This window comes from Bufo gargarizans, unplaced genomic scaffold, assembly GCF_014858855.1.
Source record: "Bufo gargarizans isolate SCDJY-AF-19 unplaced genomic scaffold, ASM1485885v1 fragScaff_scaffold_726_pilon:::fragment_4:::debris, whole genome shotgun sequence".
Lineage (NCBI taxonomy): Eukaryota > Metazoa > Chordata > Amphibia > Anura > Bufonidae > Bufo > Bufo gargarizans.
In genome coordinates this window covers 615,071-641,381 of record NW_025334174.1, presented here as the reverse complement: position 1 = coordinate 641,381, position 26,311 = coordinate 615,071, and the positions used below count along the sequence as shown (strand labels likewise).

The 26,311-nt window shown below is 45.8% G+C and overlaps 1 protein-coding gene across 3 annotated transcripts in view; it reads right to left on the bottom strand.

Moving 5' to 3' along the window:
- The window catches only part of LOC122922805 (zinc finger protein 692-like), a 405,840-nt gene that overhangs the window by 57,566 nt on the left and 321,963 nt on the right, over window positions 1–26,311 (bottom strand). The window contains exon 10 of one of the 3 annotated variants that reach the window (XM_044273543.1): window positions 25,196–25,232. The exons of the other annotated variants lie outside the window; for them this stretch is intronic. Coding sequence (XP_044129478.1) covers window positions 25,209–25,232 — 24 coding nt within the window. The 3' untranslated portion in view covers window positions 25,196–25,208. Of the gene's footprint in view, window positions 1–25,195; window positions 25,233–26,311 lie in introns of those variants that run through there. 3 annotated transcript variants of the gene reach the window in all.

The window sequence follows — 26,311 nt, the reverse complement described above, 5'->3', positions numbered from 1 at the left end:
AATCCGTCCAGCAGTTACTTCAAAAAACGACTTTGATCAATCAGGAAATGCGTCCTGAAGGTGCCCAGAGGGGCGTTTTTTTCTTCTGAGAGAGCCCAGTACCGCCCCTTTTTCAGTGCCCAGCCCGCCTTCCTTTTACTTCCTAACCGCCGCCCCCAGCCTCCCCTCCCTCTCCTCCCCCTCCCTCACGCCGAACGAAGTCTCGCACAGGCGCAGTACCCACTGAGGGCTGCGCCTGTGCGATCATCAGGAGACTGAGGGCGGCAGCTTCATCTTCGTCACTGGGCATGCGCCGAGCCCAGTGACGTCCGATGTTAGCTCTTTCCCTCAGTCAGCCTGGTAGGAAGCGCAGAGGATTGCCGATCGGCTGCTGCACCCTGCGCTTTCTCCAGTCTGCCTGCCACAGTGAGGACGGCCAGCGATTTCTTTCCCCACCCTCCCTTCAGGAAAGAAATAACTATTTGTTGGGGCGAATTAGGTCTTATTATATTAAGTAAAGGCAGGCAGACTGGAGAAAGCGCAGGGTGCAGCAGCCGATCGGCAATCCTCTGCGCTTCCTACCAGGCTGACTGAGGGAAAGAGCTAACATCGGACGTCACTGGGCTCGGCGCATGCCCAGTGACGAAGATGAAGCTGCCGCCCTCAGTCTCCTGATGATCGCACAGGCGCAGCCCTCAGTGGGTACTGCGCCTGTGCGAGACTTCGTTCGGCGTGAGGGAGGGGGAGGAGAGGGAGGGGAGGCTGTGGCAGGCTGGGGGCGGCGGTTAGGAAGTAAAAGGAAGGCGGGCTGGGCACTGAAAAAGGGGCGGTACTGGGCTCTCTCAGAAGAAAAAAACGCCCCTCTGGGCACCTTCAGGACGCATTTCCTGATTGATCAAAGTCGTTTTTTGAAGTAACTGCTGGACGGATTTCAAGATAGAACAGCACAACCTAATCCAGGTAAGCTGTGCTGCATGGCTGCTTTTAAATCGATTTTTGCCTTAGCGGAGGTGACAGAATCCCTTTAATTGTGAGTGATGCTCATGTTGAGGATGTGTCATGTTTCGTCCTTAGCGGATTACCTACTCATCTTGTGTTGGGGCTACCCTGGCTCACTAAACATAACCCCACCATTGATTGGCCAGCGAGGCAAATAAATGGTTGGAGTGACTTTTGCAGAGAGAACTGCCTCACGACATCTGTTTCTGAGGTTTCTACTAAGACTGTACCACCTTTTCTCTCAGAATTTTCGGATGTCTTCTCTGAGAGTGGAGTTCAGGATTTGCCCCCGCACAGGGAGTACGATTGCCCTATTAATCTCATCCCCGGCGCCAAGCTCCCTAAATCTCGTTTATACAATCTTTCCCAACCTGAAAGGGTCGCTATGCGTGCTTATATCTCGGAGAGTCTGAGAAGAGGACACATACGACCCTCGAAGTCACCTGTTGACGCTGGTTTTTTCTTTGTTAAGAAAAAAGATGGTTCTTTAAGACCTTGTCTGGATTTCAGGGAGCTGAACAGTATCACTATTCGTGACCCTTATCCGCTTCTTCTGATCCCGGACCTGTTTAACCAGATTGTTGGGGCTAAAGTCTTTTCCAAATTAGATCTAAGAGGGGCATACAACCTGGTCAGGGTCAGAGGTGGAGACGAATGGAAGACGGCCTTCAATACCCCATAGGGCCATTTTGAGAATTTGGTTATGCCTTTTGGTTTGATGAATGCCCCAGCCGTTTTTCAGCATTTCGTGAACAGCATTTTTTATCATTTAATGGGAAAATTTGTATTTGTGTATTTGGATGACATTTTGATTTTTTCTCCTGATTTCAAAACTCATAAGGAACACTTATGACAGGTCTTGCTCATCCTGCGGGAGAATAAATTATACGTAAAACTGGAAAAATGTGTGTTTGTGGTTCCAGAAATTCAATTTCTGGGGTTTCTTCTCTCCGCTTCTGGTTTTCGCATGGACCCCGAGAAGGTCCGCGCTGTGCTTGAGTGGGAGCTTCCTGAGAATCAGAAGGCGCTGATGCGTTTTTTGGGCTTTGCCAATTATTACAGGAAGTTTATTTTGAATTATTACTCTATTGTTAAACCACTCACTAATATGACCAGTAAGGGGGTAGATTTTTCTTCCTGGTCGGTAGAGGCGCGTAAGGCCTTTTCTAATATCAAGGAGAGTTTTGCTTCTGCTCCCATCTTGGTACAACCTGATATTTCTCTACCCTTCATAGTTGAGGTTGATGCTTCTGAGGTGGGTGTGGGTGCGGTCTAGTCTCAGGGTTCCTCTCCTGCCAAATGGCGACCGTGTGCCTTTTTCTCGAAGAACTCTTCTCCGCAGAGAGAAATTACGATGTGGGAGATAGAGAGTTGTTGGCCATCAAGTTGGCTTTTGAGGAATGGCGCCATTGGCTAGAGGGAGCCAGACACCCTATTACCGTGTTTACTGACCATAAAAATCTGGCCTACTTGGAGTCAGCCAAGCATCTGAACCCGAGACAGGCCAGATGGTCTTTGTTCTTTTCAAGGTTTAATTTTGTTGTTACGTTCCGCCCTGGGGTTAAGAATGTGAAGGCGGATGCCCTGTCACGTTGCTTTCCGGGAGGTGGGAATTTTGAAGACCCGGGTCCCATTTTGGCTGAAGGTGTGGTGGTCTCTGCTCTTTTTCCTGAATTGGAGGCAGAGGTGCAGGCAGCCCAGGCAGAGGCTCCTGATCTTTGTCCTCCTGGGAGGTTGTTTGTGCCTCTCGCTTTAAGACACAAGATTTTTAAGGAACACCACGATACGGTCCTTGCTGGGCACCCGGGGGCAAGAGCCACAGTGGATCTCATCGCTCAGAGATTCTGGTGGCCTGCGCTTCGTAAGTCGGTTGAGGGTTTTGTGGCAGCCTGCGAGACTTGCGCTCGTGCCAAAGTCCCTCATTCATGGCCATCAGGTCCTCCCCTTCCCTTACCAATTCCTTCCCGTCCTTGGACACATCTGTCCATGGACTTCATAACGGACCTGCCTCGTTCCTCGGGGAAGACTGTGATTGTGGTGGTGGTGGACCGTTTTAGCAAAATGGTGCATTTCATCCCTTTTCCTGGTTTGCCCAATGCTAAGACGCTGGCGCAGGCATTTATCGATCACATTGTCAAATTGCATGGTATTCCTTCAGACATAGTCTCTGATAGGGGCACGCAGTTTGTTTCCAGATTCTGGAAGGCTTTCTGTTCTCGCTTGGGGGTTCGGTTGTCATTCTCTTCTGCTTTCCACCCGCAGTCGGAGCGCGTCAATCAGAATCTGGAGACGTATCTGCGCTGTTTTGTGGCGGAGAATTAGGAGGATTGTGTTCTTTTTTGTCCCTTGCTGAGTTTGCTTTAAATAACCGTCGTCAGGAGTCCTCTGATAAGTCACCATTTTTTGGTGCATATGGGTTTCATCCGCAGTTTTGGACTTTCTCAGGAGAGGGGTCTTCTGGTTTACCTGATGAGGACAGATTCTCCTCGTCTTTGTCTTCTATTTGGCAAAAGATTCAGGATAATCTAAAGAGCATGAGTGAGAGATATAAGCGTGTGGCGGATAAGAGACGTGTGCCTGGTCCGGACCTGAATGTTGGTGATCTGGTGTGGTTGTCTACCAAGAATATCAAATTGAAGGTTCCCTCCTGGAAGTTGGGTCCTAGGTTTATTGGGCCTTACAAAATCCTGTCTGTCATCAATCCTGTCGCCTTCCGTCTTGATCTTCCTCAGACTTGGAAGATCCATAATGTTTTTCATAAGTCCTTATTGAAACCTTATGTTCAACCCAATGTACCCTCGCCTTTGCCTCCTCCTCCGATTATGGTTGATGGGAATCTTGAATTTCAGGTCTCTAGGATTGTGGATTCTCGTCTTGTCCGCGGTTCTCTCCAGTACCTCGTTCATTGGGAGGGTTATGGTCCTGAGGAGAGGATGTGGGTCCCAGTGACGGACATTAAGGCCACTCGTCTCATCAGGGCTTTCCATAGGTCCCATCCTGAGAAGGTGGGCTCTGAGTGTCCGGAGTCCACTCGTAGAGGGAGGGGTACTGTCACAACCAGACAGCTGAGAAGCTCTGACAGAAGCCTTTCAGAACCTCCTCCTTCAGTTTTCTTTGTTTTGAATTTCAGTTCCTCATCTCGTTAGCCTCTCTCAGCTGTCATGTAGTTGGACTGATTGCATCCCTTTAAATTCCTCCCCATAATGCATTAGTGTGCGGCTTATACAACTTCCTGGAGTGTGTGTGCATGCTGATCCTATTTTCCAGCCTTCTACAAGATAAGTGCTGTACATTTATTTGTGATTTTCTGTTTGCTGGATCCCAGGTGACCCTGACTCCCTCCCTGTCTAGTGTAGGGAAACAGTGGTCGTGTCCCCTCACTATTGTAGGGTGTTCAGGTGGTATATAGTCGAGGTACGTGGATATGTGATCATCCACCATTGGGATTTTCGCATAGGCTGAGCATAGCCAGGGAGAGTGCCAGGTCTTATGCAGGGGTCTCCCTTTTTGTTCCTTAGTTTTGGATCCAGTGAGTCATATATTCATTTTGCATAGTCTTGTTTCCTGTACACCTTCCGTGACATGGAATCACATATACAAGATTTACATGACAGTGGCTCAGGTGACACACGTTTAAAACAATACAGGCATAATGCATACACAAAAGACCAATCTGTAGAAATCACAGCAGAACCCACTGGTAATTAACTCGTAAGGTAGAGGATCCTAAGGGCCATCAGCTGCCGAATACCGACGCAAAGTATGCAGGGTAAGCGGAGATGCAAACCAATCACCCCACACTTTATCAAATTTCTGTGGACATCCCCTGTGCTTATACACAATGTTCTCCATGGAGACTGCATCTTTCACTAGAGCGAGCCATTGTCCCTTTGAGGGGGGAGGGGAATCTCCCATCCATCGTAGGGCAATCGCCTTCCTAGCTAGGAATAAGGTTTCCTCCAGGAAAATTCTGTGATAGTGGGACCACGACTCCTCGTCCACGATACCCAAGATGCACATTTTGGGACACAGCTGCAGTGCCGAAGGGACCATAGTAGTAAGAACCTCCAGTACCGTCGCCCAGTACTGGCGAATGATTGGGCAATCCCAAATCATATGCCAGAAATTAGCGCCTTCCACACCGCATCTATGACACCTGGAATGATCAATCCTACCCATCTATTGAAGTCTAGTGGGAGTAAGATAGCTGCAGTGTAGAATAAAGAGCTGAATCATCTTATTGTTAATAGAGGGGGATACTCTGGTTGGGGCTATTAATGCCTCCTCCCACTCCTCAGAAGATAAAAAGGGTATGAGCGACTTCCACCTATCCTCGACAGCCAAGCAGATGTGTGTATAGAGCTGAGACTATCCCTCTAGGGCCCTGGGATTTCAAAACCCCAATGATAGGGTACTTAGATATGCTCCTGCTCCCACCCTGAAATTGGGCCCTCCGCGCATGTCGCAGCTGCAGGTACCTGTAGAAGAGGGTACCCGGCACCAAGAATCTTTCCTGAATCTGCAAGAATGAAATCAGCTGCCCTCCCTCATACAGATCCCCCAACACCAGAACCCCATACCTCCTCCATTCAGACACCCCCTCTAACCGCGCCAGGTGAGGGAACATACAGTTGTCCCATATAGGGGGTAGATCCTTGGGTAGATCACTGGGTAGATCCTTGTAGGCATTCCTCACTGGGTAGATCCTTGTAGGCATTCAGTTTGGACTCCTGCCAAATCTGATGGGCTAGCTTATGAACTGGAAGTGTGCCCTTTTGTAAGTGACAGGACCCTTCTAGGACAGGCCACAACGTAGATACCTGCAGATAGTCATGCAAATAGGATTCTGCGTTAGGTCGTGGGGCCTCAGTGACCCAGTACCTCAGAAATCTCAGCTGGCTTGCTATAAAGTACAGGAAAAAATCAGGAAGGGCAGCACCCCCTTGCAGCCTTGACCTCTGAAGGACCGAGAGTGAGAGCTACCTTCTGGATTTGCCCCAGACAAAGGCTGTAATCAGAGCGTGGATTCGCTTGAAGAAGCCTCGGGGGATAGGGGTACATGCATGGGACAACAGGTACAGACCCTTGGGCAGCAGCACCATCTTTACCAAATTCAATCTACCCATAACTGACAACAGAAGGGACTCTAATGTTCTTACTTTATCTTGGAACATAGATTCTAGGGGTTCAATATTCAAAGCATAAGAGAGCTGTGTTACTTTGGTAATGATTACCCCTAAATACTTAAACCTATCAAACACAAGCAAGTTGTGATGACACTCCGGCCAATCGAGTTCCCATAAGGGCATAATGGCAGACTTGCCCCAATTTATGTGTAACCCAGAGTATTGCCCAAAGGACTCTATGACTGCAATCACTCTCGGGAGAGACACCTCCGGGTCAGACACAAACAGGATCAAGTCGTCCGCATACAGTCCTATCTTATCCTCCCTGCCTCCCACAGACACCCAAGTATAGATTGGATCCTGCCGAAGTCTAATGGCTAAATGTTCTATCGCTATTGCGAACAACAGAGGCGAAAGCGGGCAGCCCTGCCTAGTGCCCCTAAGCAGGGAAAGTCTATCAGAGTATGAACCATTTAACTGAATACAAGCAGAGGGATTACGGTAAAGAATGCCAATCCATCTAATAAAATTGGGGCCAAAGCTTCTCAGTACAGCTGTCAAGAAAGGCCACTCTAGTGAGTCGAAAGCTTTAGCCGTGTCTAGGGAAGCTAATGCCCATCTCTCTTTCTCGGCAGCTCCTACCTGCGCAATCACCTGCGCTCTTCTAATGTTGTCTGAGGTGGATCTCCCAGGTATAAAACCTGACTGATCAGGGTGGATCACAGACGTGATCACCTTGTTCAATCTGTTGGCCAGAATCCTAGTCAGGATTTTATAGTCCAGGTTCAAAAGGGAAATTGGATGATAAGAACCAGAGTCCAGCGGGTCCTTGCCAGGTTTCAAAATCACAACAATGGAAGCATCATATATCGAGTCCGGCAATGATCCGCAGGAGTGCGCCGCTTTATACAACTTTAACAGCTGCGGGTCCAAAATCTCCCCATACTTCGAGTACACCTCCCCCGGGATGCCATCCGGACCAGGGGCTTTCCCCCCGATGGTAAATCCTTAATGGCTCTCTCCACCTCCTCCAGAGTAATATCCTCCTCCATAATACCCCTGTCCAAGTCATTCAGCTTAGGGTGGGATACTTCACTGAGGTACAATTCAAGCTCCTGCCCTGAGTAGCTAGCCGCCGACTTGTATAGATCTGCATAAAAGGTGTGAAGGCATTTCAAAATATCCTGCACCGTCTGCACTATGCGTCCATCAGTCTCCCTTAGGCGAAGTACCGGTGGAGCCATAGTGTTAGTGCGAGCTATATGCGCAAGCAACCTTCCTGTCTGATTGCCCGTTTTGAACGCCTGTTGCTTAAGGAAAAAAAGTTCTCTTACTCTTTTCATCCAAGTGCAGCATATACTGCCTTCCCCTGGACAACCACTCCACCCTGCGCTCCTCTGTGGGGGACTCAGTAAACTCCCTCTCAGCCTCCCTGCATCTGGCATGCAAGTCATCCTCCTTGCGCTGCGCGTCCCTCTTTACATACCATATGGAGGACTTAAGACACCCTCTGAGGTACGCCTTCAGTGTCTCCCACAACAGTAAGGGATCAGTAAAGTCGCCCTGGACTTAAAATCTGGGATTCTGTATACGGATCTTGCCGCCCGTGCCGACAGTGTCAGAGATCTCCAGCTCCGCCAGCACCGGGGCATGATCAGAGGGCCCCTGTGGTCCATGGCGAATGTCCACCAGATCAGTATACACTATGGAGTTTCCAAATAAATAGTCTATCCTAGACATAGCTCCTCTGAATGGAGTGAAACAGGAATATTCCCTTGTATATAGATTCCTATCCCTCCACATATCTATCCATCCCAATTCTTGGGAGATCCTAGCAAGGGTCGTGATTTCCCCACCTAGCCCACATCTGTCGGCTCTACAGCTAAATCTGTCCAGATCTTCACTCATCACTTGACTGAAATCCCCCATACACAAGAAGCAAGCAGTGGGATAGTTGACCATGAAGCCCACCACTGCTTGCAGCAGGGAGAGAGATGCAGGAGGGGAGTTGTACAGATTAACAATCACATATGGAACACAATCAATATGAGCAAATATGAAAATGTACTGTCCCCCTGGATCCACCACTGAGCGATGAACCTCGCACCTGAGGGATCTATGAAGCCGCAGGGCAACTCCTCTGGAGTGAGAGGTGCCATAAGCACTAAATAAGTGCTGGGCCCACAGATTTTTTTAAGCCTGTTTCCTGTTTCCGGGGTGAGATGGGTTTCCTGAAGGCCCAGTATATGTGGGTTAAAGGATCTAATCTGGGCAAACACTGCAATCCTCTTTCTAGGGTCTCCCAAACCTCTCACGTTCCATGACATCACTCTTAAGGGGGCCATGAGGACACTAGAATTGAATCAAAGACAGATATCGTCTCACACAAAACATGTGCCAATAGTGCATACAGCAGAGCCATCTGAAACAGTTGTTCCCCTGCTAGTATCATGGAGACCTTCCGAAATACTTGAAATGTGTAAACTTGAGCATACAATAACACAACATATAACAATAAAATAAGTGACCTGAGTGTGTCAGTGTCACGGCCACGGTTTTGGGCGTGACTCCTTGGGAGCCGCATACTGTTGCCTGCGGTTTGGGTTGTTGTTTCAACCGCAGCTTGAGGCATGATGTTTCTTGTCTCGGGTGCTGTTGCCGCGGACAACAGGTGTGTGTGCGGTCCCTTTGGAGTCTGTGTGCGTGTATGTATGCACCGTTGTTTGTCTGTGTGCACTCTGTGTATTGTGTGGTGTGCACTGACACCTTTCCTGCACATGACAAAAAGAAAGCATATAAAACACTAAAACAGGAAGGTAGCACGGAAGCACTGAAAAACTATAAGGAAAAAAATAGAACATGTAAAAAACAAATAAAAGCGGCCAAACTAGAGACCGAGAGAGTAAAACTAACCCTAAAATGTTCTTCAATTATATAAATGTTAAAAAGTATAAATTTGAAGGTGTCGGCCCTTTAAAGAGTAATGAGGGGGGAGTCGCAGTGAGCGACGAGGATAAAGCAAAGCTGTTAAATATTTTTTTCTCCAATGTATTCACTGAGGAAAATAAACTGTCAGATGACATGCAGAATGCAAAAATAAATTCCCCATTAAAAGTGTCCTGTCTGACCCAGGAAGAAGTGCAACAGCGACTTAAAAAGATTAAAATAGACAAATCGCCAGGACCGGATGGCATACACCCCCGTATCCTAAGGGAATTAAGTAATGTCATAGCCAGACCCTTATTTCTGATATTTTCAGATTCTATATTGACAGGGAATGTCCCACAGGATTGGCGCATGGCAAATGTGGTGCCAATATTCAAAAAGGGTCCAAAAATAGAGCCTGGAAACTATAGGCCGGTAAGTTTAACATCTGTTGTGGGTAAACTGTTTGAAGGTTTTCTGAGAGATGCTATGTTAGAGCATCTTAACGGAAATATGCAAATAACGCCATATCAGCATGGCTTCGTGAGGGATCGGTCATGTCAAACAAATTTAATCAGTTTCTTTGAGGAGGTAAGTTCTAGACTTGACAGCGGCGAATCAATGGATGTCGTGTATCTGGACTTCTCCAAAGCATTTGACACTGTACCACATAAAAGGTTAGTATATAAAATGAGAATGCTCGGACTGGGAGAAAACATCTGTAAGTGGGTAAGTAACTGGCTGAGTGATAGAAAACAGAGGGTGGTTATTAATGGTAAATACTCAGATTGGGTCACTGTTACTAGTGGAGTACCTCAGGGGTCAGTATTGGACCCTATTCTCTTCAATATATTTATTAATTATCTTGTAGAAGGCTTGCATAGTAAAATATCAATTTTCGCAGATGACACTAAACTGTGTAAAGTAATTAATACTGATGAGGACAGTATACTACTACAGAGCGATCTGGATAGATTGGAGGCTTGGGCAGATAAGTGGCAGATGAGGTTTAACACTGACAAATGTAAAGTTATGCACATGAGAAGGAATAATGCAAGTCACCCGTACTTATTAAATGGTAAAACACTCGGTAACACTGACATGGAAAAAGATCTAGGAATTTTAATAAACAGCAAACTAAGCTGCAAAAAACAGTGTCAGGCAGCTGCTGCCAAGGCCAATAAGATAATGGGTTGCATCAAAAGGGGCATAGATGCCCGTGATGAGAACATAGTCCTACCACTTTACAAATCATTAGTCAGACCACACATGGAGTACTGTGTACAGTTCTGGGCTCCTGTGAACAAAGCAGACATAGCAGAGCTGGAGAGGGTCTAGAGGAGGGCAACTAAAGTAATAACTGGAACGGGGCAACTACAGTACCCTGAAAGATTATCAAAATTAGGGTTATTCACTTTAGAAAAAAGACGACTGAGAGGAGATCTAATTAATATGTATAAATATATCAGGGGTCAGTACAGAGATCTATCCCATCATCTATTCAATCCCAGGACGGTGACTGTGACGAGGGGACATCCTCTGCGTCTGGAGGAAAGAAGGTTTGTACACAAACATAGAAGAGGATTCTTTACGGTAAGAGCAGTGAGACTATGGAACTCTCTGCCTGAGGAGGTGGTGATGGTGAGTACAATAAAGGAATTCAAGAGGGGCCTGGATGTATTTCTGGAGCGTAATAATATTACAGGCTATAGCTATTAGAGAGAGATCGTTGATCCAGGGATTTATTCTGATTGCCTGATTGGAGTCGGGAAGGAATTTTTATTCCCCTAAAGTGAGGAAAATTGGCTTCTACCTCACAGTTTTTTTTTGCCTTCCTCTGGATCAACTTGCAGGATGACAGGCCGAACTGGATGGACAAATGTCTTTTTTCGCCTTATGTACTATGTTATGTACTATGTCGTTGCCCGTGGCAACATTTGGTGATGTGTACATGTGGTGGCAGTGTTCCGGCCTTTGGGCTGACTCCCAGGACACGGTTGCCACCCATGTCGTTGCCAGCGGTAACAACCACAGTGTGTTTGTTGTGTTTGGACACGGTTACTTTAAGTTGGTGTTTTCCCTTTCCTGTGGTGCTGGAAGGGTTAACTCTCTTCCCAGTGTGTGTGATGTCACTGGGTGTCTCTGACCGGTGGGTGTGGCTACTTAGGTATATATAGCTTCTGTCTTTGGCATGGCTCAGGAGGTTGCTTCAGTCATGCTTTGCTGTAGCAGCCTCCTGTTATTTCTATCTCCTTGTAAGGGCCACCCTTCCGGTCATATGTTATTATTGCGTGATTTGTTGTTGATGTCCTGTGTCTTTGCTTTTTGTGCAGCTATGGATGTCCTGGTCCCTGTGTGTCTTCATGTGGTTGCTGTTTACCTTTGTTTGTGTGGACAGCGTTTGCACGGGTTCCAGTCATCTAGGCTGAGACAGGTATGTGTGGAACTGTTAGGGTTCACCTGTCTTATCCATGCTGCTTGGCCAGTGAGACTCCTGCTCCTCTGTTCCGAGGAGGAGTGGGTTGTCTTACCCTGCTCCTTAGCCCAGGGACCGGACGGAGGGTAAGTCAGGGCTCCGAGGTTCCTGCGCATGGGTCCTCCTACCATCAAGGTCGGCCCATGCAGGTAGGAGACAGGGTCAGCGTTAGGAACGCAACAGGATGCTCCCTAATTCTGTGCTCCTGGCGAGTAGCGACTGGACATCTTCCGACATCGCACAGCTGAGGATTTCCCCCATCCTCAGCCGTGACAGTCAGGTACAGAACCGACTAACTTAGTGGTCCTTAACTCGGGGACCTGCATGGTGTAGGTAGATGTTGTTACCACACAGGTAGTGCTTCTCCCCTCATTACCGCAGTAACATTAAAAAACTGCCGGCCTTAACACAAGATGATGGGACAAGTTATTATAACGTCCACAAATTTACTCAGAGATGTCCCTGAGAAGCAGGTGTGCTTTCCCTGGAGGCCATTAAACTGAAGCGGCCATCTTAAACCACGGCCGGGGCACACTATCTTACATAATAAGGTCAGGGAGTCCCAGGACAAGTCCCATCTGTAACAGACATGAGGGAACAAGTAATACTTGCTGTGCAGGGACGGTGAGTAGATCAACGCTGTGCAGGACGTGCAGCCTTCCTCAAGGCCCATTCCTCAGCCTCTCTGGGGTCACTAAAGAAAATGGTTTTGTCGCCGTCTATTACTCTGAGGCGAGCTGGATAGGCCATAAAGTACTGTAGATTCAGCTCCCGTAACCGGCGTTTAACTGCCACAAACGTGGCCCTCCTCTTCTGGAGATCAGCCGAGAAATCCGGGAAAAGGGAGACTCTTGCATTGTCATGCCTGATATCCTGCTTGCTCCTCGCCTGGCTGAGAATAAGATCGCGATCCCTCCAATTCAAAAGGCAAGCTAGGAGTGGTCTTTGGGGTGCCCCGGGTGGGGGGTGTCTGGCTGGAACACGATGAGCTCTCTCCACCGCATACGCAGGAGTGAAGGGCGCCTCAGGGAACTGCGCCTTGAACCAGGTCTCTAAGAATGCCGCCGGATCGCGGCCCTCCGCTTTCTCAGGTAGGCCCAGGATCCTCACATTATTGCGACGCGATCTATTTTCCAGATCGTCGCATTTCTGTTGCCATTGACCCACTGACCGTTCCAAATCTTGCACCCGCCCTTCCAGCGGTCTGGTCTGATCTTCCAGGGCAGACACCCGGTCCTCAGTGATTTTGACTCGGTCCCGCAATAGCTGCATGTCATGGCGGAGCAGGCTGACATCCACTTTCACCTCCTCCAGCTTCCTGGTGAGCGAGGACTGGCATGATGATATCGCCACAAGCAGCTGATCGTAAGCAGCTTTAAGAGTAAACTCTGGCTCGATGTGGTCTTCAGCCTCTGCCTGCTGAGCGGCCTGCCCGCGGGTGACTGCCGCGCGCGATGGAGTTGCGGTCGCGGTGCCATTTTGGGTCTCAGATCTTGCAAACTCTTTCAGCCTCTCTGAGGCTGTCTGTGCTTTGATGGGCCCCATAATCGGTGTGCGGGGTCTCCTCCTGCGTCTACACACCATCCACTCTGTTCCTGGAGTCGGCAGTTTGTCAGGATGGCTCAGGATTGTAGAGGGTAAGCGGAGCTGCTCTCAAACGCGTGCTCTCATGCCGGTAGTTGGCCACGCCCCCCCCCCCCCCCTTGCTCAGATAATATTTACTTGACTGTGTTACGTCTTGTACTAGGACATATGTTTTTGTTCATATTCGCCAAAAATTCCCTTGTGAACCACAGACCTGTTATTCTATTCTTTTGTTACTTATTGGACTGCGTCCCAGTATAGTTTCCCTTGCATTGTCCATAAAATTGAGAAAATGAAATAAAGAATTTATAAAAAAATAAAAAGAACAGTACTATCGTTGTCCATAATGCGGACAATAATAGGACATGTTCTATTTTTTTGTGGAACGGAAATACGGACATACAGAAACGGAATGCACGCGGTTTACCTTCCGCTTTTTTTTGTGGACCCATTGAAATGACTGGTTCTGTATACGTTTTAAACGGAACGGACATGGAAATAAAATACGTTCGTGTGCAAGAGGCCTTAAGGGGGAGAAAGAGAGAGAGAAACAGATTCCTGTAGTCCACTCTATCTTGCTGGACAAACAGGGCAGGAAGTGTAACTTACAAAACCCTGGACAGGGGAATCTGTACTGGCCTCCTGCTTTACAGATACCTGGACCTCCATGATGTACAACAGACCACCTCAGCCAACATCATATTTGTGATCGGGGCTACATGTGACAGAACCTAGCACCTCCTGACTCATAAAAGATGTCAACGGTCTGAGTTGTGCCATAACCGCTACCGTCGAGAGTACACCTGAAAGAGGGCATACCCTGTGGTAGAGTAAAGAGAAAAGGGCGGGCTGGGAGGGGAATGCTGCTGCCGTCCGTACCCCCACTGATAGAGGTGAGCAGCTGATATAGGCCAGGGCGCCCCTTCCACAAATGCGGGCCAATAACTCTGCCTTGCTACTTGTGATCGGGGCTACATGTGACAGAACCTAGCACCTCCTAACTCATAAAAGATGTCAACGGTCTGAGTTGTGCCATAACCGCTACTGTCGAGAGTACACCTGAAAGAGGCCAAAAACCCAGCATGAAGTTCAAAACATATTTATTTACACATTATAACACCAATGTCTGAAAGGCACATGAAATCTCCCCTGTAGGGTTGGGAACATACCATTCAAAACAAGACGAGCGCCACCGGCCCAATTTACGAATAATGTGTGCCGGGACTTGATTCTTGGAAGCAGCAGATGACGCACCAATCCTAAAAGAATGTCCTGACACAGTGAGTGGGTCTAAGCCTAAATTGACCGCCAGGATACGCACATGTGGAATGGAAGAACTTATGGAAGAAATGAATCCGGGTGGGGGGCCTGACTGGGAAGTCTTAGTCACGGGTAATGACAGGACGAAGCCCCCTGAGCTAGGGCCTCATGAAGCCGTAAAATGCCAAATAGATGGCAGCTTTAACTACCAAGCTTTGCAGTGCCCCGAAGGGCCTTAAATCTAATAAGTCGGACATGTCTCTGAATACCGGGCCGGAAATGGGCTGTCTACGGGAGCTTACCCCAGGGGTACTATTCTGTAAGCCTTTCAATGTGGCCTGACCACATGACTGGAAAACAACGATATTAACTTTGGATGAGATAGGGATAAATGATGTTGAACCCCTGACAAGTAAGTCCTCACTGTGCCATGCGAAAGGTGCCTGTGCACATGACAGTACCCGATAAAAGACAGTATGCGGTCAATATGACCAAGAGCGCCTAGTGCGTGTTCCTGTAAGAATTTACAGTACAACCGCCAGCCGGTGTTGTACGCTCTGGTGGTATTGGCCGAGAGAGATCTGGAAAACAGCCCATGGGCAGCGGCTAAGTACTCGTTTAGTGGAGAATTAGCGAGGCCAGATGAGGAGACGGGGTCCTCGACGTATCGGCTTTGGGGCAGACCTGAGAAAACAGAGAGTAATTGTGCTTAGCTAGGGCGTCAACTGCTACCATATGCGCATCATGTATGAGGGAGCCATAGAACAGGAAATTGTGCTCCAGTGACAACTGCACCAGACGCCTAAGAAAGGACATGGCCAGTTAGGACCTAGTTTTGCCACTATCAAGGATAGTGATGATGGAGGAACTATCAGAGGTAAAGATCACGGTACGGCCTGTCCAAAGGCTACCCCAAACACAAGCTGCTGCCACCATGGGATACAAGTCCTTCGCCTCTGCTGATTGACAAACTCCCGTGGCCTCGAACATCTCCCTTGGCCAGGTCCCATTTAGCCAATGGGGGCCAAAAATTGCAGCGAAACCAGTGTTCACCGCTCCGCTGGAGAATATAATGGGGGAGTTATCTGAGACTGCTGGAATAAACATGGACACGCCATTCCAATGACTTAAAAAGTGGTCCCACATCCCTAAATCTGCTAGCGCCTGACTATCCAGGAACACTGGACTATCCTGACAGGGGGCCTCTGAAAGGAGTGGTAACAACCTAGCTACAAAAGACCTACCTTGAGGGATAACGCGCATCGCAAAATTGAGCATGCTGAACAATGATTGTAGCTCTACCTTCGTGGTGACCCTGGCCACTGTGAATCTGTGAATAACTTCCTGGACCCTGACCAACTTGTCTACTGGTAACCTAGCGGACATGCTCCCCGTATCCAACACAATGCCTAGGAAAGTAATGATGGTAGCAGGACCATCCACTTTTTGGGGGGGAAATGGGGATCCCTAACTGCGCGAAACATGCTAAGAGACTTTGGAGATTACCTCGTGGGCCCTGTGGAGATTCAATCAGCAGGAAGTCGTCTAGGTAATGTATAACATGTTCGCAATCAAACTTATTCTCGAGGATCCAATGTAAGGCTTTCGCCAGTTGATCGAAAATCCAAGGGCTGCTACAGGACCCAAAAGTCAATATTGTGGCAAAATATTAACGAGTATTCCACTTGATCCCATGCCATCGCCAAAGCTCTGGCCTGATCGGGATTAACTTAAAAGCGTCCGATATGTCCGCTTTTGACGCTAAGATAAGCGCGATTGCCTGATCGATGGAGGCGTATACCATGCTGACCTCCTCAGCCGGTATGAGAGAATTGAGACTAGGTGCATGTCTACCGTGAGGTGCCAATAGATCGAATATCAGTCTCTCTTTGTTGCTGAATTTACCCGAGATGACCCTTATGGGGCTGACCCTCCATCATTCGAACGGGGATGTTGTAAAGGGCCCGATGACGTAACCCTTGTCTAATTCCAACTGTAAGAGTCTATCTATGGACCCGGGGTTAAGTAACGCGGACTGCAAGTTCCTACACTCATAAGTGTCATCTGGTAATGCTACTAGGCCTGTGTGGAAACCAGCAGAAAAACCAGACACCAGAAAATCGCAAAAACAAGTATCCTCGTGCCCCTGCAGGTAAAACTTCAGGAGATCCACATTCACAACGCTCAAGCAATGTTTATCTGACTTTAATGAGCAGGTAACCTTTGGGTGAGCCCGGAAACAGTTAACACAAATGTGCAACAGACGGCATTGACTACAATTGCATGCTGAAAAATTATAGTTTGTCAGATTTGTGACCTGCCCAGGTACTTGATAGGACGGCCGAGTTTGTCTACAGTTGCAGGCTGCTGGGCAACAACCAACGGACCTGGGATAGGAGCAGAATGATTGGACCTTGGTGTACTTGCTGCATTATGACACCATTCGCCTGTGTGGTAGATGGACTGGCATGATGAACATGCTGGAGCTTTTAGCCCAGCGAAGTGCCTGCAAAAAATCTCTGTATCGATGTTTGCCCAGTTGGTGGTGAACTGAAACTGGCTGAGTGCCGCTGCAGCCTTTGCGGAAAACGAGCAATGATAATCATAGAAGCCGAAGCCGCCGTATTTGCAGCCTAGCTCCGTGACCCTAAACAAGTATAGGTCCAATTCTTCCCTCCTAACCGGTCGTACAGAACAAATGATGTCTCGGTACAAACTAAAAGTAAGTACAAATTCTGGTATTGTCAGTTTCCTACTCAGCCTAAGGTCGCGACCCTTCAGGACGACAGAGACATCGCCACAAGCGATGAGCCTATTGTCCGATAGGTCACGAGTGGCAATCAGCAGGGAAGCTAGGTTCACATCCCTCCCATCGAGAATGTCCTTTTGATGTTTGCCGGGATAAAATGGGCTGGCATTACATTGGGCACTGAAACAAAGTTACCTGAAGTACTAGCCACCGGGGTAGTTACGACCGGTAACAGTGCAGCAGGTGTAGTTAAGCCAGAGACCCTTGACTCCACCGACTCCAACCTAGATTGTATACTAGACATGGAGGACATGAGACTATTGAGCATAACGTGGAGTTGCGTCAAGGAGGTTTGAACCGTAGCCATGGAAACTTCTTGGTGACTCGGCTCTACGGGGGTGGACACCAGTAGCTGATACAACTCCGCCTTCCGGGCCGCGGCCGGGAAGGGAATGCCTCTCTTTGTTAACTCAGACACGAGTTTAGGCACAGTCCAACTGCGCAGAGAAGGAATACTCCCGGATTCGGATACCCTTGAATCAAAATCTTCACCAGAAGCATCCACGACATCTGATATGTGCGACATGACCAGACTGTTAAAACAAGCAAAATGTACGGGACGTCACCATCACAATCTAGCGACCTGCTGACTACACCCGTGAAACACAGACACCACCACCGTCACTGCAGAACCATCATGCAAGAAAAGAAAACCGACTCTGGTGAAAACCAGACAGCTGAGGCATAGCGGGAAGCAGAAAACGTGTAAAGTCTTGTAGAGAGGACCTTACCAAAAGGAACGGGACACGATGTCAGTATGGAGGAAACCGGTAATGACCGACGCGGAACCTGACCACCTGAAGGAATCAGAATATTTATTTTATTTTTTCTGATCACCGTCAGTTTATATCAATCCTACCTAGAGAGTTGCCACCTTTAAGCACGGACGCCCCTGCCATCCATGTGATTGTAACCATTACGGACACACTGAGCATCAAACGGGGGTGCAACCGATGTCAGCTGAATGGCAAAGGGGCCCAAAACGGCGGGTACCTGTGTGCTCCAACTCTGCTGAATTGAAATGAGTGCGTAATGCTACATCAATAAGAACCCCCCCCCCCCCATCATGAAAAGGACAAAAGCTACCCCAAATGACATCTGGAATGTGCAAATATAACATGGTGCATGGCACTGAGTGCTATCCTTCAATACCTCCAACATGACCACTATAAGGCATCATCCCCCTACCTAACAGCACGGCGGTCCGTGCTAGACTTTTCACCCCCATAACAAAACCCTGCTCTGCCACATGGGCCAAGCTTATGTACTGACACACAAGATTGGACAACTCACAATACCAAACCACTAAAACCCGCCCCGCCCTTCTCCCCCCCTGTCTCACCCCCTAAAACATCCCCAAAAGCAGAAAAAAGAATCCTGCATATTCCCAAAAGTATATGTGAACGGAGTCCCGCTGACTCCTACTACCTGCGTGCAAGTCACGTGGGAGCGGGGCGTGCTGCCGGACTGCCGCTCCGGTGTGGGGATGTCCCTTCCATACCTTGAAGGGACCGACCCCACCGACCGGACTGAAGATGCGCCGCTGCGATGAGAGGCAGCTTACCCTTACCTGGCACACAAGCTGCACGGACGCCCGCTGCTGCTGTGACGGAGGAATCAGCTGACCGGAAGGCCAAAGGAGAACTTCCGATGACGTAGACCTGCCGGCTGGAAACTGGAATGCTGCTGCCGTCCGTACCACCACTGATAGAGGTGAGCAGCTGATATAGGCCTGGGCGCCCCTCCCACAAATGCAGGCCAATAACTCGGCCTTGCTACAAATGGACTTGCCCCATTTGGTCCACCCCCACCAACGCACTGCTTCTCCTCCTCTTCCTGGGGGACTCATTCCAAGGAAAAGTCGTCTTCTTTCAGCGCACGCATCGGGACGCGCGTCTAGAGGAGCGTAGGAGCCGCAGCCGAGCCCAGAGCTCCCATAGGAGAAGCGGCAACGGCTTCCCCAATATCGCGGCGATGCATGCTGTACCAGCTCTTTCACAGAAGGGGCTCCAGCTCTCTAAGGTATCGGGGAAGAGCTAGGGGACCCCTTCCCAGAGAGGTGCTAGCTTGGGATACCGGAGGCTGAGAGGAGAGGCATAACCCCCCGACCCAGCCTCAGCCCTTCCTATTCTTTCTTCAAGCTTCATCTCTGAGCAGGGACTCTCTCTGCTCCCTATTCCCGTAGTGACAGGAAGAACACTGGTGGGTGGAGGTGGGAGGGAACTTTTAATCTCTCTGCTTCCTGTCCCAAGAAGGTCAAAGGGGAACATCCTCCATGTTGTGCTGTCATGAGGGATGAACTGGAAATTAAGTTTTGAAATATGTAAATTAATTTCTCTGAGCAATGCGGGCACATATGAACATGGAACCATCACAGATGCCTTCAGCTGCCAAGCACACATGAAACAGGTTGGCCAGTCTCAAAGGTAAAATCTGCTAATAATAATAGACAGATTGTTATTTCTGAAATTTAAGGATTATATAATGACAGGGTCTGGTGCTTAAAAAATGTGGTGCTAATATAGAAAAAAGTTTTCTAAGCGATTCTATTCTGGAATATCTCAATGAAAATAAAAGTGCATAACACCTTTTCAGCATGGGTTTATGAGGGAATGATCCTGTCAAACTAATCTAAACAGTTTCTGTGAGGAGGCAAGTTGTATACTGGACCTGGGTGAGCCAATGGATGCCCTATATCTTTCTAAACCATTTGATACTGTGCTACATAAACGTTTGGTACATAAAATGAGAATGCTTGGACTGGGGGGGAAATGTCTGTATCTGGTAAGTAACTGGTTCGGTGATAAAATATACATTTTTGCAGATGACACTAAACTGTGTAACGTAATTAACACAGAAGACAACAGTATACTACTACAGAGGGATCTGGATAGATTGGATGCTTGGGCAGAGAAGTGGCAGATGAGGCTTAACACTGACAAATGTAAAGTTATGTACATGGGAAGGAAAAATACAAGCCACCGGTACATACTAAATGGTAAAACACTGGCAATAGTGTTTTCCAGGTTCCTGACATTGATTAACTATCCGCAAAATGAAATTACAGAATAAAGGGGTCTAAAAGGCAAAAGATGCTCAAAACCCTAAATGCTGTTGCACATTTCTACCTGGGGAAGCAAATCCTGCCCATGTGATCTGTTGCTAACAACAATCCCCATCAAAAATGCATACAATGGAGGATGCCTGCAGCGGACCACATGTACCACAAAAACATCCTACACAGGTCTTAAAAGCAGAAAATTCTCAAAACCCCATATGATGTAGTGCAGTGGTGCCCAACCATTTTTCGTCTGAGGGCCGCACTAGACTTGGTATAAATTTTGCAGGCCGGAACCAGGTACCTTTGCTAGAAAGAAATGCAAACGCTGTGAGGAGGCACGTGTGAGCATTACTTAATAAAGGGCACATATCTGGCATAACTACTGTGAAGAAGGCACATATCAGGGCATAACTACTGTGAGGGGGCACATATCTGGGCATAACTACTGTGAGGGGGCACATATCTGGGCATAACTACTGTGAGGGGGCACATATCTAAGCATAACTAATGTGAGAGGGCACATATCTGGGCATAACTACTGTGAGGGGGCACATATCTAAGCATAACTAATGTGAGAGGGCACATATCTGGGCATAACTACTGTGAGGAGGCATGCGTGAGCATTACGTCTGTGAAGAGGGCACATATCTTGCAATTCAAAGAATGGGGGCACATCCAACAATAAAAAAGGAAGAGTGCCAGCTCACTGTATGCAATACACAATGTAGCAAAAAAGAAGAAAAAGAATACCGAAACAGGAGCCGCACATCTAAAATATAACAAATTTATTAGAGAAGACAGACAACACAGAATAAGTTAAAATCGTTGTATACAACAAATCAAGGGCATGTGAACCATGTATCAGCACATGCCATCCTGACTCACCACAAACTCATAGACAAACCCCCACATCCATAAGCATATAACATTATAAAGTGCATGTAATCCATCAACAATGAATAAGGCTCAAATACTTATCATAAAAATGGCTTGATGGGGGGCATGCGTGGTGGTCAGGAGAAAAGCCCAACGCGTATCGCCAGACTTGCTGGCTTCCTCAGGAGTGCCTGATCCTCAATGGCCCATAATCAAATATATATATATATATACTGAGTAATCAAATAATAATAGCTTTTACCTGCGTCTCAGGTCCCCATATGAGAGGAGGGGGCGGTGACCACCTCATTGACATGGAGGAGGAGAGAGGGGTAGGAGGTGAATGACACTTCAGGCCTGACCGAAAAACCCAGTTGTAACCCAGTTGTAATAAAGTACACACATGTAACTGATTAAGGACGCCACTAGCGAACGCCGTCCGGATGTGCCATCCGCGCATTCGTCCAACCAAGCCGGCGCGTGCTGCGTTCCAAGCACCGGATACAGCAGCCCGCGCAGGCTCGAAGGGCACTCACTGCGTGTCAGCAGCCGCAAGTGCCATAACGTGCATAGGGCACAAGGTGTACAATGGGGTGGGGCGCTGCGGGCATACGCAAAGCGACAGAAAGAGGAAAGGAGAGATAGATGCAGAATAAGACAGCATTTAATTACAAGGACAATGGTGAATAGATGAGGTCCCTGTATGAAACCTAATATCAGTATTAGTTTACAAAATTAAATGTGTACAGACGATAAACGAAAAGAAAAACACAAATGAATATAAGCAAAGATATGTATATATATATACACATAAAAAACATTTATAAACAAAGAATGAATAGACAAAAAATAACAGAACACAAAATTCAAAAAACACAAAAACAAAAATAAGTCAAGAAAGAGATAAAGATGAGGCACAATAGTGAAATGAACTAATATATAAAAATAATAATATTAAAATAGTGAACCATGTAAATAATACAATAAAATATATCTACTAAATTCATAATGAGAATTTTTTTATTAGTGCAAAAAAGGGCGCCATCAAAGCCCTAAATAAATCCTATATTATGTGCCAATAATTAATTCATGTGCAGAATTAACCGTCTGTCAAGAAAGACTTGACGTGTTAATTCAGCTACATGATTTTCACCCGGAAATATGTGAATAAACACAAGTGCCTCATTTTTATTTCTCTTTACCCCAACCTTCTTGTACCTGATTTATGATATTTAAATGTATCCATTTATATTCCTAGTATTGAGTTCTCATTCCTTTTTGTTACAAATATTTATGATAAAGAATATTTTATTGTTTATTTTTTTATTATTTATTCCCTATATCATTTTATATTTTTTACATTTTTTATATTATTATTTAAATATTTTTTTATATTATAATAGTATGATGTTTGATAATTTTTTGTGTTATTTTTCCTCCCCTATAGATATTCTTTTATATTATTTATTATTTTTTGTTTTAATTTTTGAATTTTTCAAACTATTACGTTTCTTCTTGTAGAATTTTTTTATATCTAAAAATATGCTTTTTGATTATTAAATATATTAAACTTTTTATATTTTATGTATTTCTCAAATATTGATGTATTTAACAATTATTTAGAGTCTAAGAAGAAAAAAAAAAGGAAAAAGAAAAAGAACAAGAAGGTTAAACAAAGGAATCGCTCTGTGCTGTGGCCCACAGCGCCCCACGCCAAGACCCCAGGGGTGAGAGATATTCAAAGAGATAACATTTCAGAGGGGTGCTGCATCAAATGAATATACACAGCAGATAAAGATGAGACATATCAGGTGGATCGGTCACTACATGTCCAAACAGACAAAGATCAAGAAGAATCCTCTTTGATGGTGGTCCAGTGAGATTTTTTTCAGTAGACAGTAATCGGATAGTTCCCGAGCTGAAGTGCAGAGAGAGGGGGTAGCCCAGCAGACCCAGAGGAAAGGACCAAATAGCCGCGTGTGAATAAACAACATGTGCATCACCATGGTGGTCCAAAAAATGTGTAGCCACAGAGGTAAGAGATTTCTCATCGGCCCGGTCCCGGGTGGCCAAGCTGATATTGGACATGTGTTGTTGGATCCGTTTCCGCAGTTCTTGTGAAGTTTGCCCCACATATAGCTTCCTGCATGGGCAAATGATCCCATATACAATATTCCTAGTACGGCAATTTATGTAATGATTCAGGCGTACATGCTCCTTACCATTCATAAAATTGTCCTTTCCCAGCATAAATGGGCAAACATTGCATTGGCCACAAGGATGTGTACCTTTCAGTTTGATACCTCTATTTAGTCCCCGTGTGGGACGCTGAAAGTGGCTGCGTACAAGTTGGTCTTTGAGTAAGGGTGCCTTACGGCAATAATCTTCGGCTTATCGTCCATGTAAGGTGTCAACCTATGATTTGAGGTAAGCAAAAACCAATGGTTCTCCAAGATCTTGTATAATCCTGACCACTGATTATTGTAGCGTGTAATCAGATGTATCTTACTGTAACGGTCCGTTTCAGCAGACAAGGGGTTAAAATCTGTTTAGGCGATATGCCCCTTTCTGAGAGACAGGCACAGCTACTGCAGAACACCAACTTCCCGAACTGGATACAAAATAGCACTCCAAACTGGAACCTCACAAATAGCTGCTGGTAGACGAACAGGAAAAGCATCCAATCAGCTTACACTCCTGGCAATCAGTCTCTAACAGCATACAGGGAATCCCCCCAATAACGAGACAAGGCTCCGTCTTGAGGGTCAAACAGTGGTCTGATGTGCTGGCACACCCAGCCTGGTTTTTATTACAGTTTTGCAAATACAGAACAGATACAACACATCCCCACAATGCATCATGGTTTCCTCCTCTCTGTCCCAGAGACAACCGAAGGCAATCCAATTATCTCTCAGGACAAAGGGAGATCACCAATACACATGTGGAGACAACAGGACAGACATCACCATTTAAACACACAATGGCACACCCCCACAGCAAACACAGACATTTAACATATCCCCAGATAGCTCAAGTCTGAGTGCATATCATTAGGTGAATGGCACTCAGAATACACAAATACAATAATATTAGCTATCTGGGTGCCCTCACATAACATACAATTTAACCGAACGCATAATAACATAAAATACAATTCTACAGACAGATTTAAGCTGTGCGGCCGGTCTGTTTTCTCCTTTAAAGTTACTATGGGCCATAATCCTGAGGCAAGAGGCCTTCAAACAGCCCCCTCCAAAACACCGTGGCGAGGTTGGTTTTGCCAAACTTACCATCCCTGTTTTTTGGCTTCGGGGTAAATAATTCCATTCGGTCAGTGTCCTTAGCCTCTTCATAGGCGTGAGATATAAGTTTCCTGGGATAGCCCCTTTTCTGAAATCGTGCTGTCAAATCTGCCGAAGCTGTCCTGAAGTCGATTAGATTAGTACAATTGCGCAGCAGCCTGAGAAACTGCCCTTTTGGAATCCCTCTCTTCATATGGACTGGATGAAAACTTTGATAGTGCAACAAATTATTGGTGGCCGTGCTCTTTCGGAAGATGTAATAATCCGTTCATGCTCTTTACGCAACCTCAGATCCAAGAAGTCCACTGTATCATCCGATATGGTGTACGTTAAATGGATGTTCAGGTCATTATTATTCAATGTATCGATAAACTGAATGCAGGTCTCTCTGGAGCCCAAAAAGGCACAGTGAGCTCCCCCGAAGTTGATTTCTCCAAGAAATAAGTGGTGGCCCTGATGCCATCCTTGTGTGCGATATTCGTGTAAAGGGACTCAACGTCACAAGTCACCAGTAATACGTCCAACATTTCTATCAGATGGAGAGAGTCCCGTACATAGGAGGGTAGCCCTCAAGGAACTGATGCTCCTTTTTGGTAATGATGAACATATCTCGGGCTGTTTTCAATAGTTGGTCAAGTTTCTTCTTAAAGACCATTGTGGGATCAGAGGATAAAGGTATATAAAAAATGATATTCTTCAGCTGTCGATTCGCCTCTTGTATGTATAAATCCATGTCCCATAGGACCACGTTTCCACCTTTATCCGCCTCTTTAATGACGAAGGTACTGTTGGCTGCAATTTTCGTATAGTATCAGACTCCAGGTTGTTCAGGTTCCTGCCACGCAAGGAATCAGGTTTAAGGTAAAGACTCTAAATAATTGTTAAATACATCAATATTTGAGAAATACATAAAATATAAAAAGTTGAATATATTTAATAATCAAAAAGCATATTTTTATATATAAAAAAATTTCTACAAGAAAAGACTTAATAGTTTGAAAAATTCTAAAATTAAAACAAAATATAATAAATAATATAAAAGAATATATAAAGGAGAGGAAAATAACAAAAAATGATCAAAAATCATACTATTATAATATAAAAAATATTTAAATAATATAAAAAATGATATAGGGAATAAATAATAAAAAATAAACAATAAAATATTCTTTGATATAAATATTTGTAACAAAAAGGAATGAGAAACTCAATACTAGGAATATAAATGGATACATTTAAATATCATAAATCAGGTACAAGAAGGTTGGGGTAAAGAGAAATAAAAATGAGGCACTTGTGTTTATTCACATATTTCCGGGTGAAAATGTAGCTGAATTAACACGTCAAGTCTTTCTTGACAGACGGTTAATTCTGCACATTAATTAATTATAGGCACATAATATAGGATTTATTTAGGGCTTTGATGGCGCCCTTTTTTGCACTAATCAAAAAATGGTCTCATTATGAATTTAGTAGATATATTTTATTGTATTATTTACATGGATCACAATTTTAATATTATTATTTTTATATATTAGTTCATTTCACTATTGTGCCTCATCTTTATCGCTTTCTTGACTTATTTCTGTTTTTGTTTTTTGATTTTTGTTTTCTCTGTTATTTTTTGTCTATTCATTCTTTGATTATAAATGTTTTTTATGTGTATGTATATATATATATATATATATATATATATATATATATATACACACATATCTTTGCTTATATTCATTTGTGTTTTTCTTTTCGTTTATCGTCTGTACACATTTAATTTTGTAAACTAATACTGATATTAGGTTTCATACAGGGACCTCATCTATTCACCATTGTCCTTGTAATTAAATGCTGTCTTATTCTGCATCTATCTCTTTTTCCTTTCCTCTTTCTGTCGCTTTGCGTATGCCCGAAGCGCCC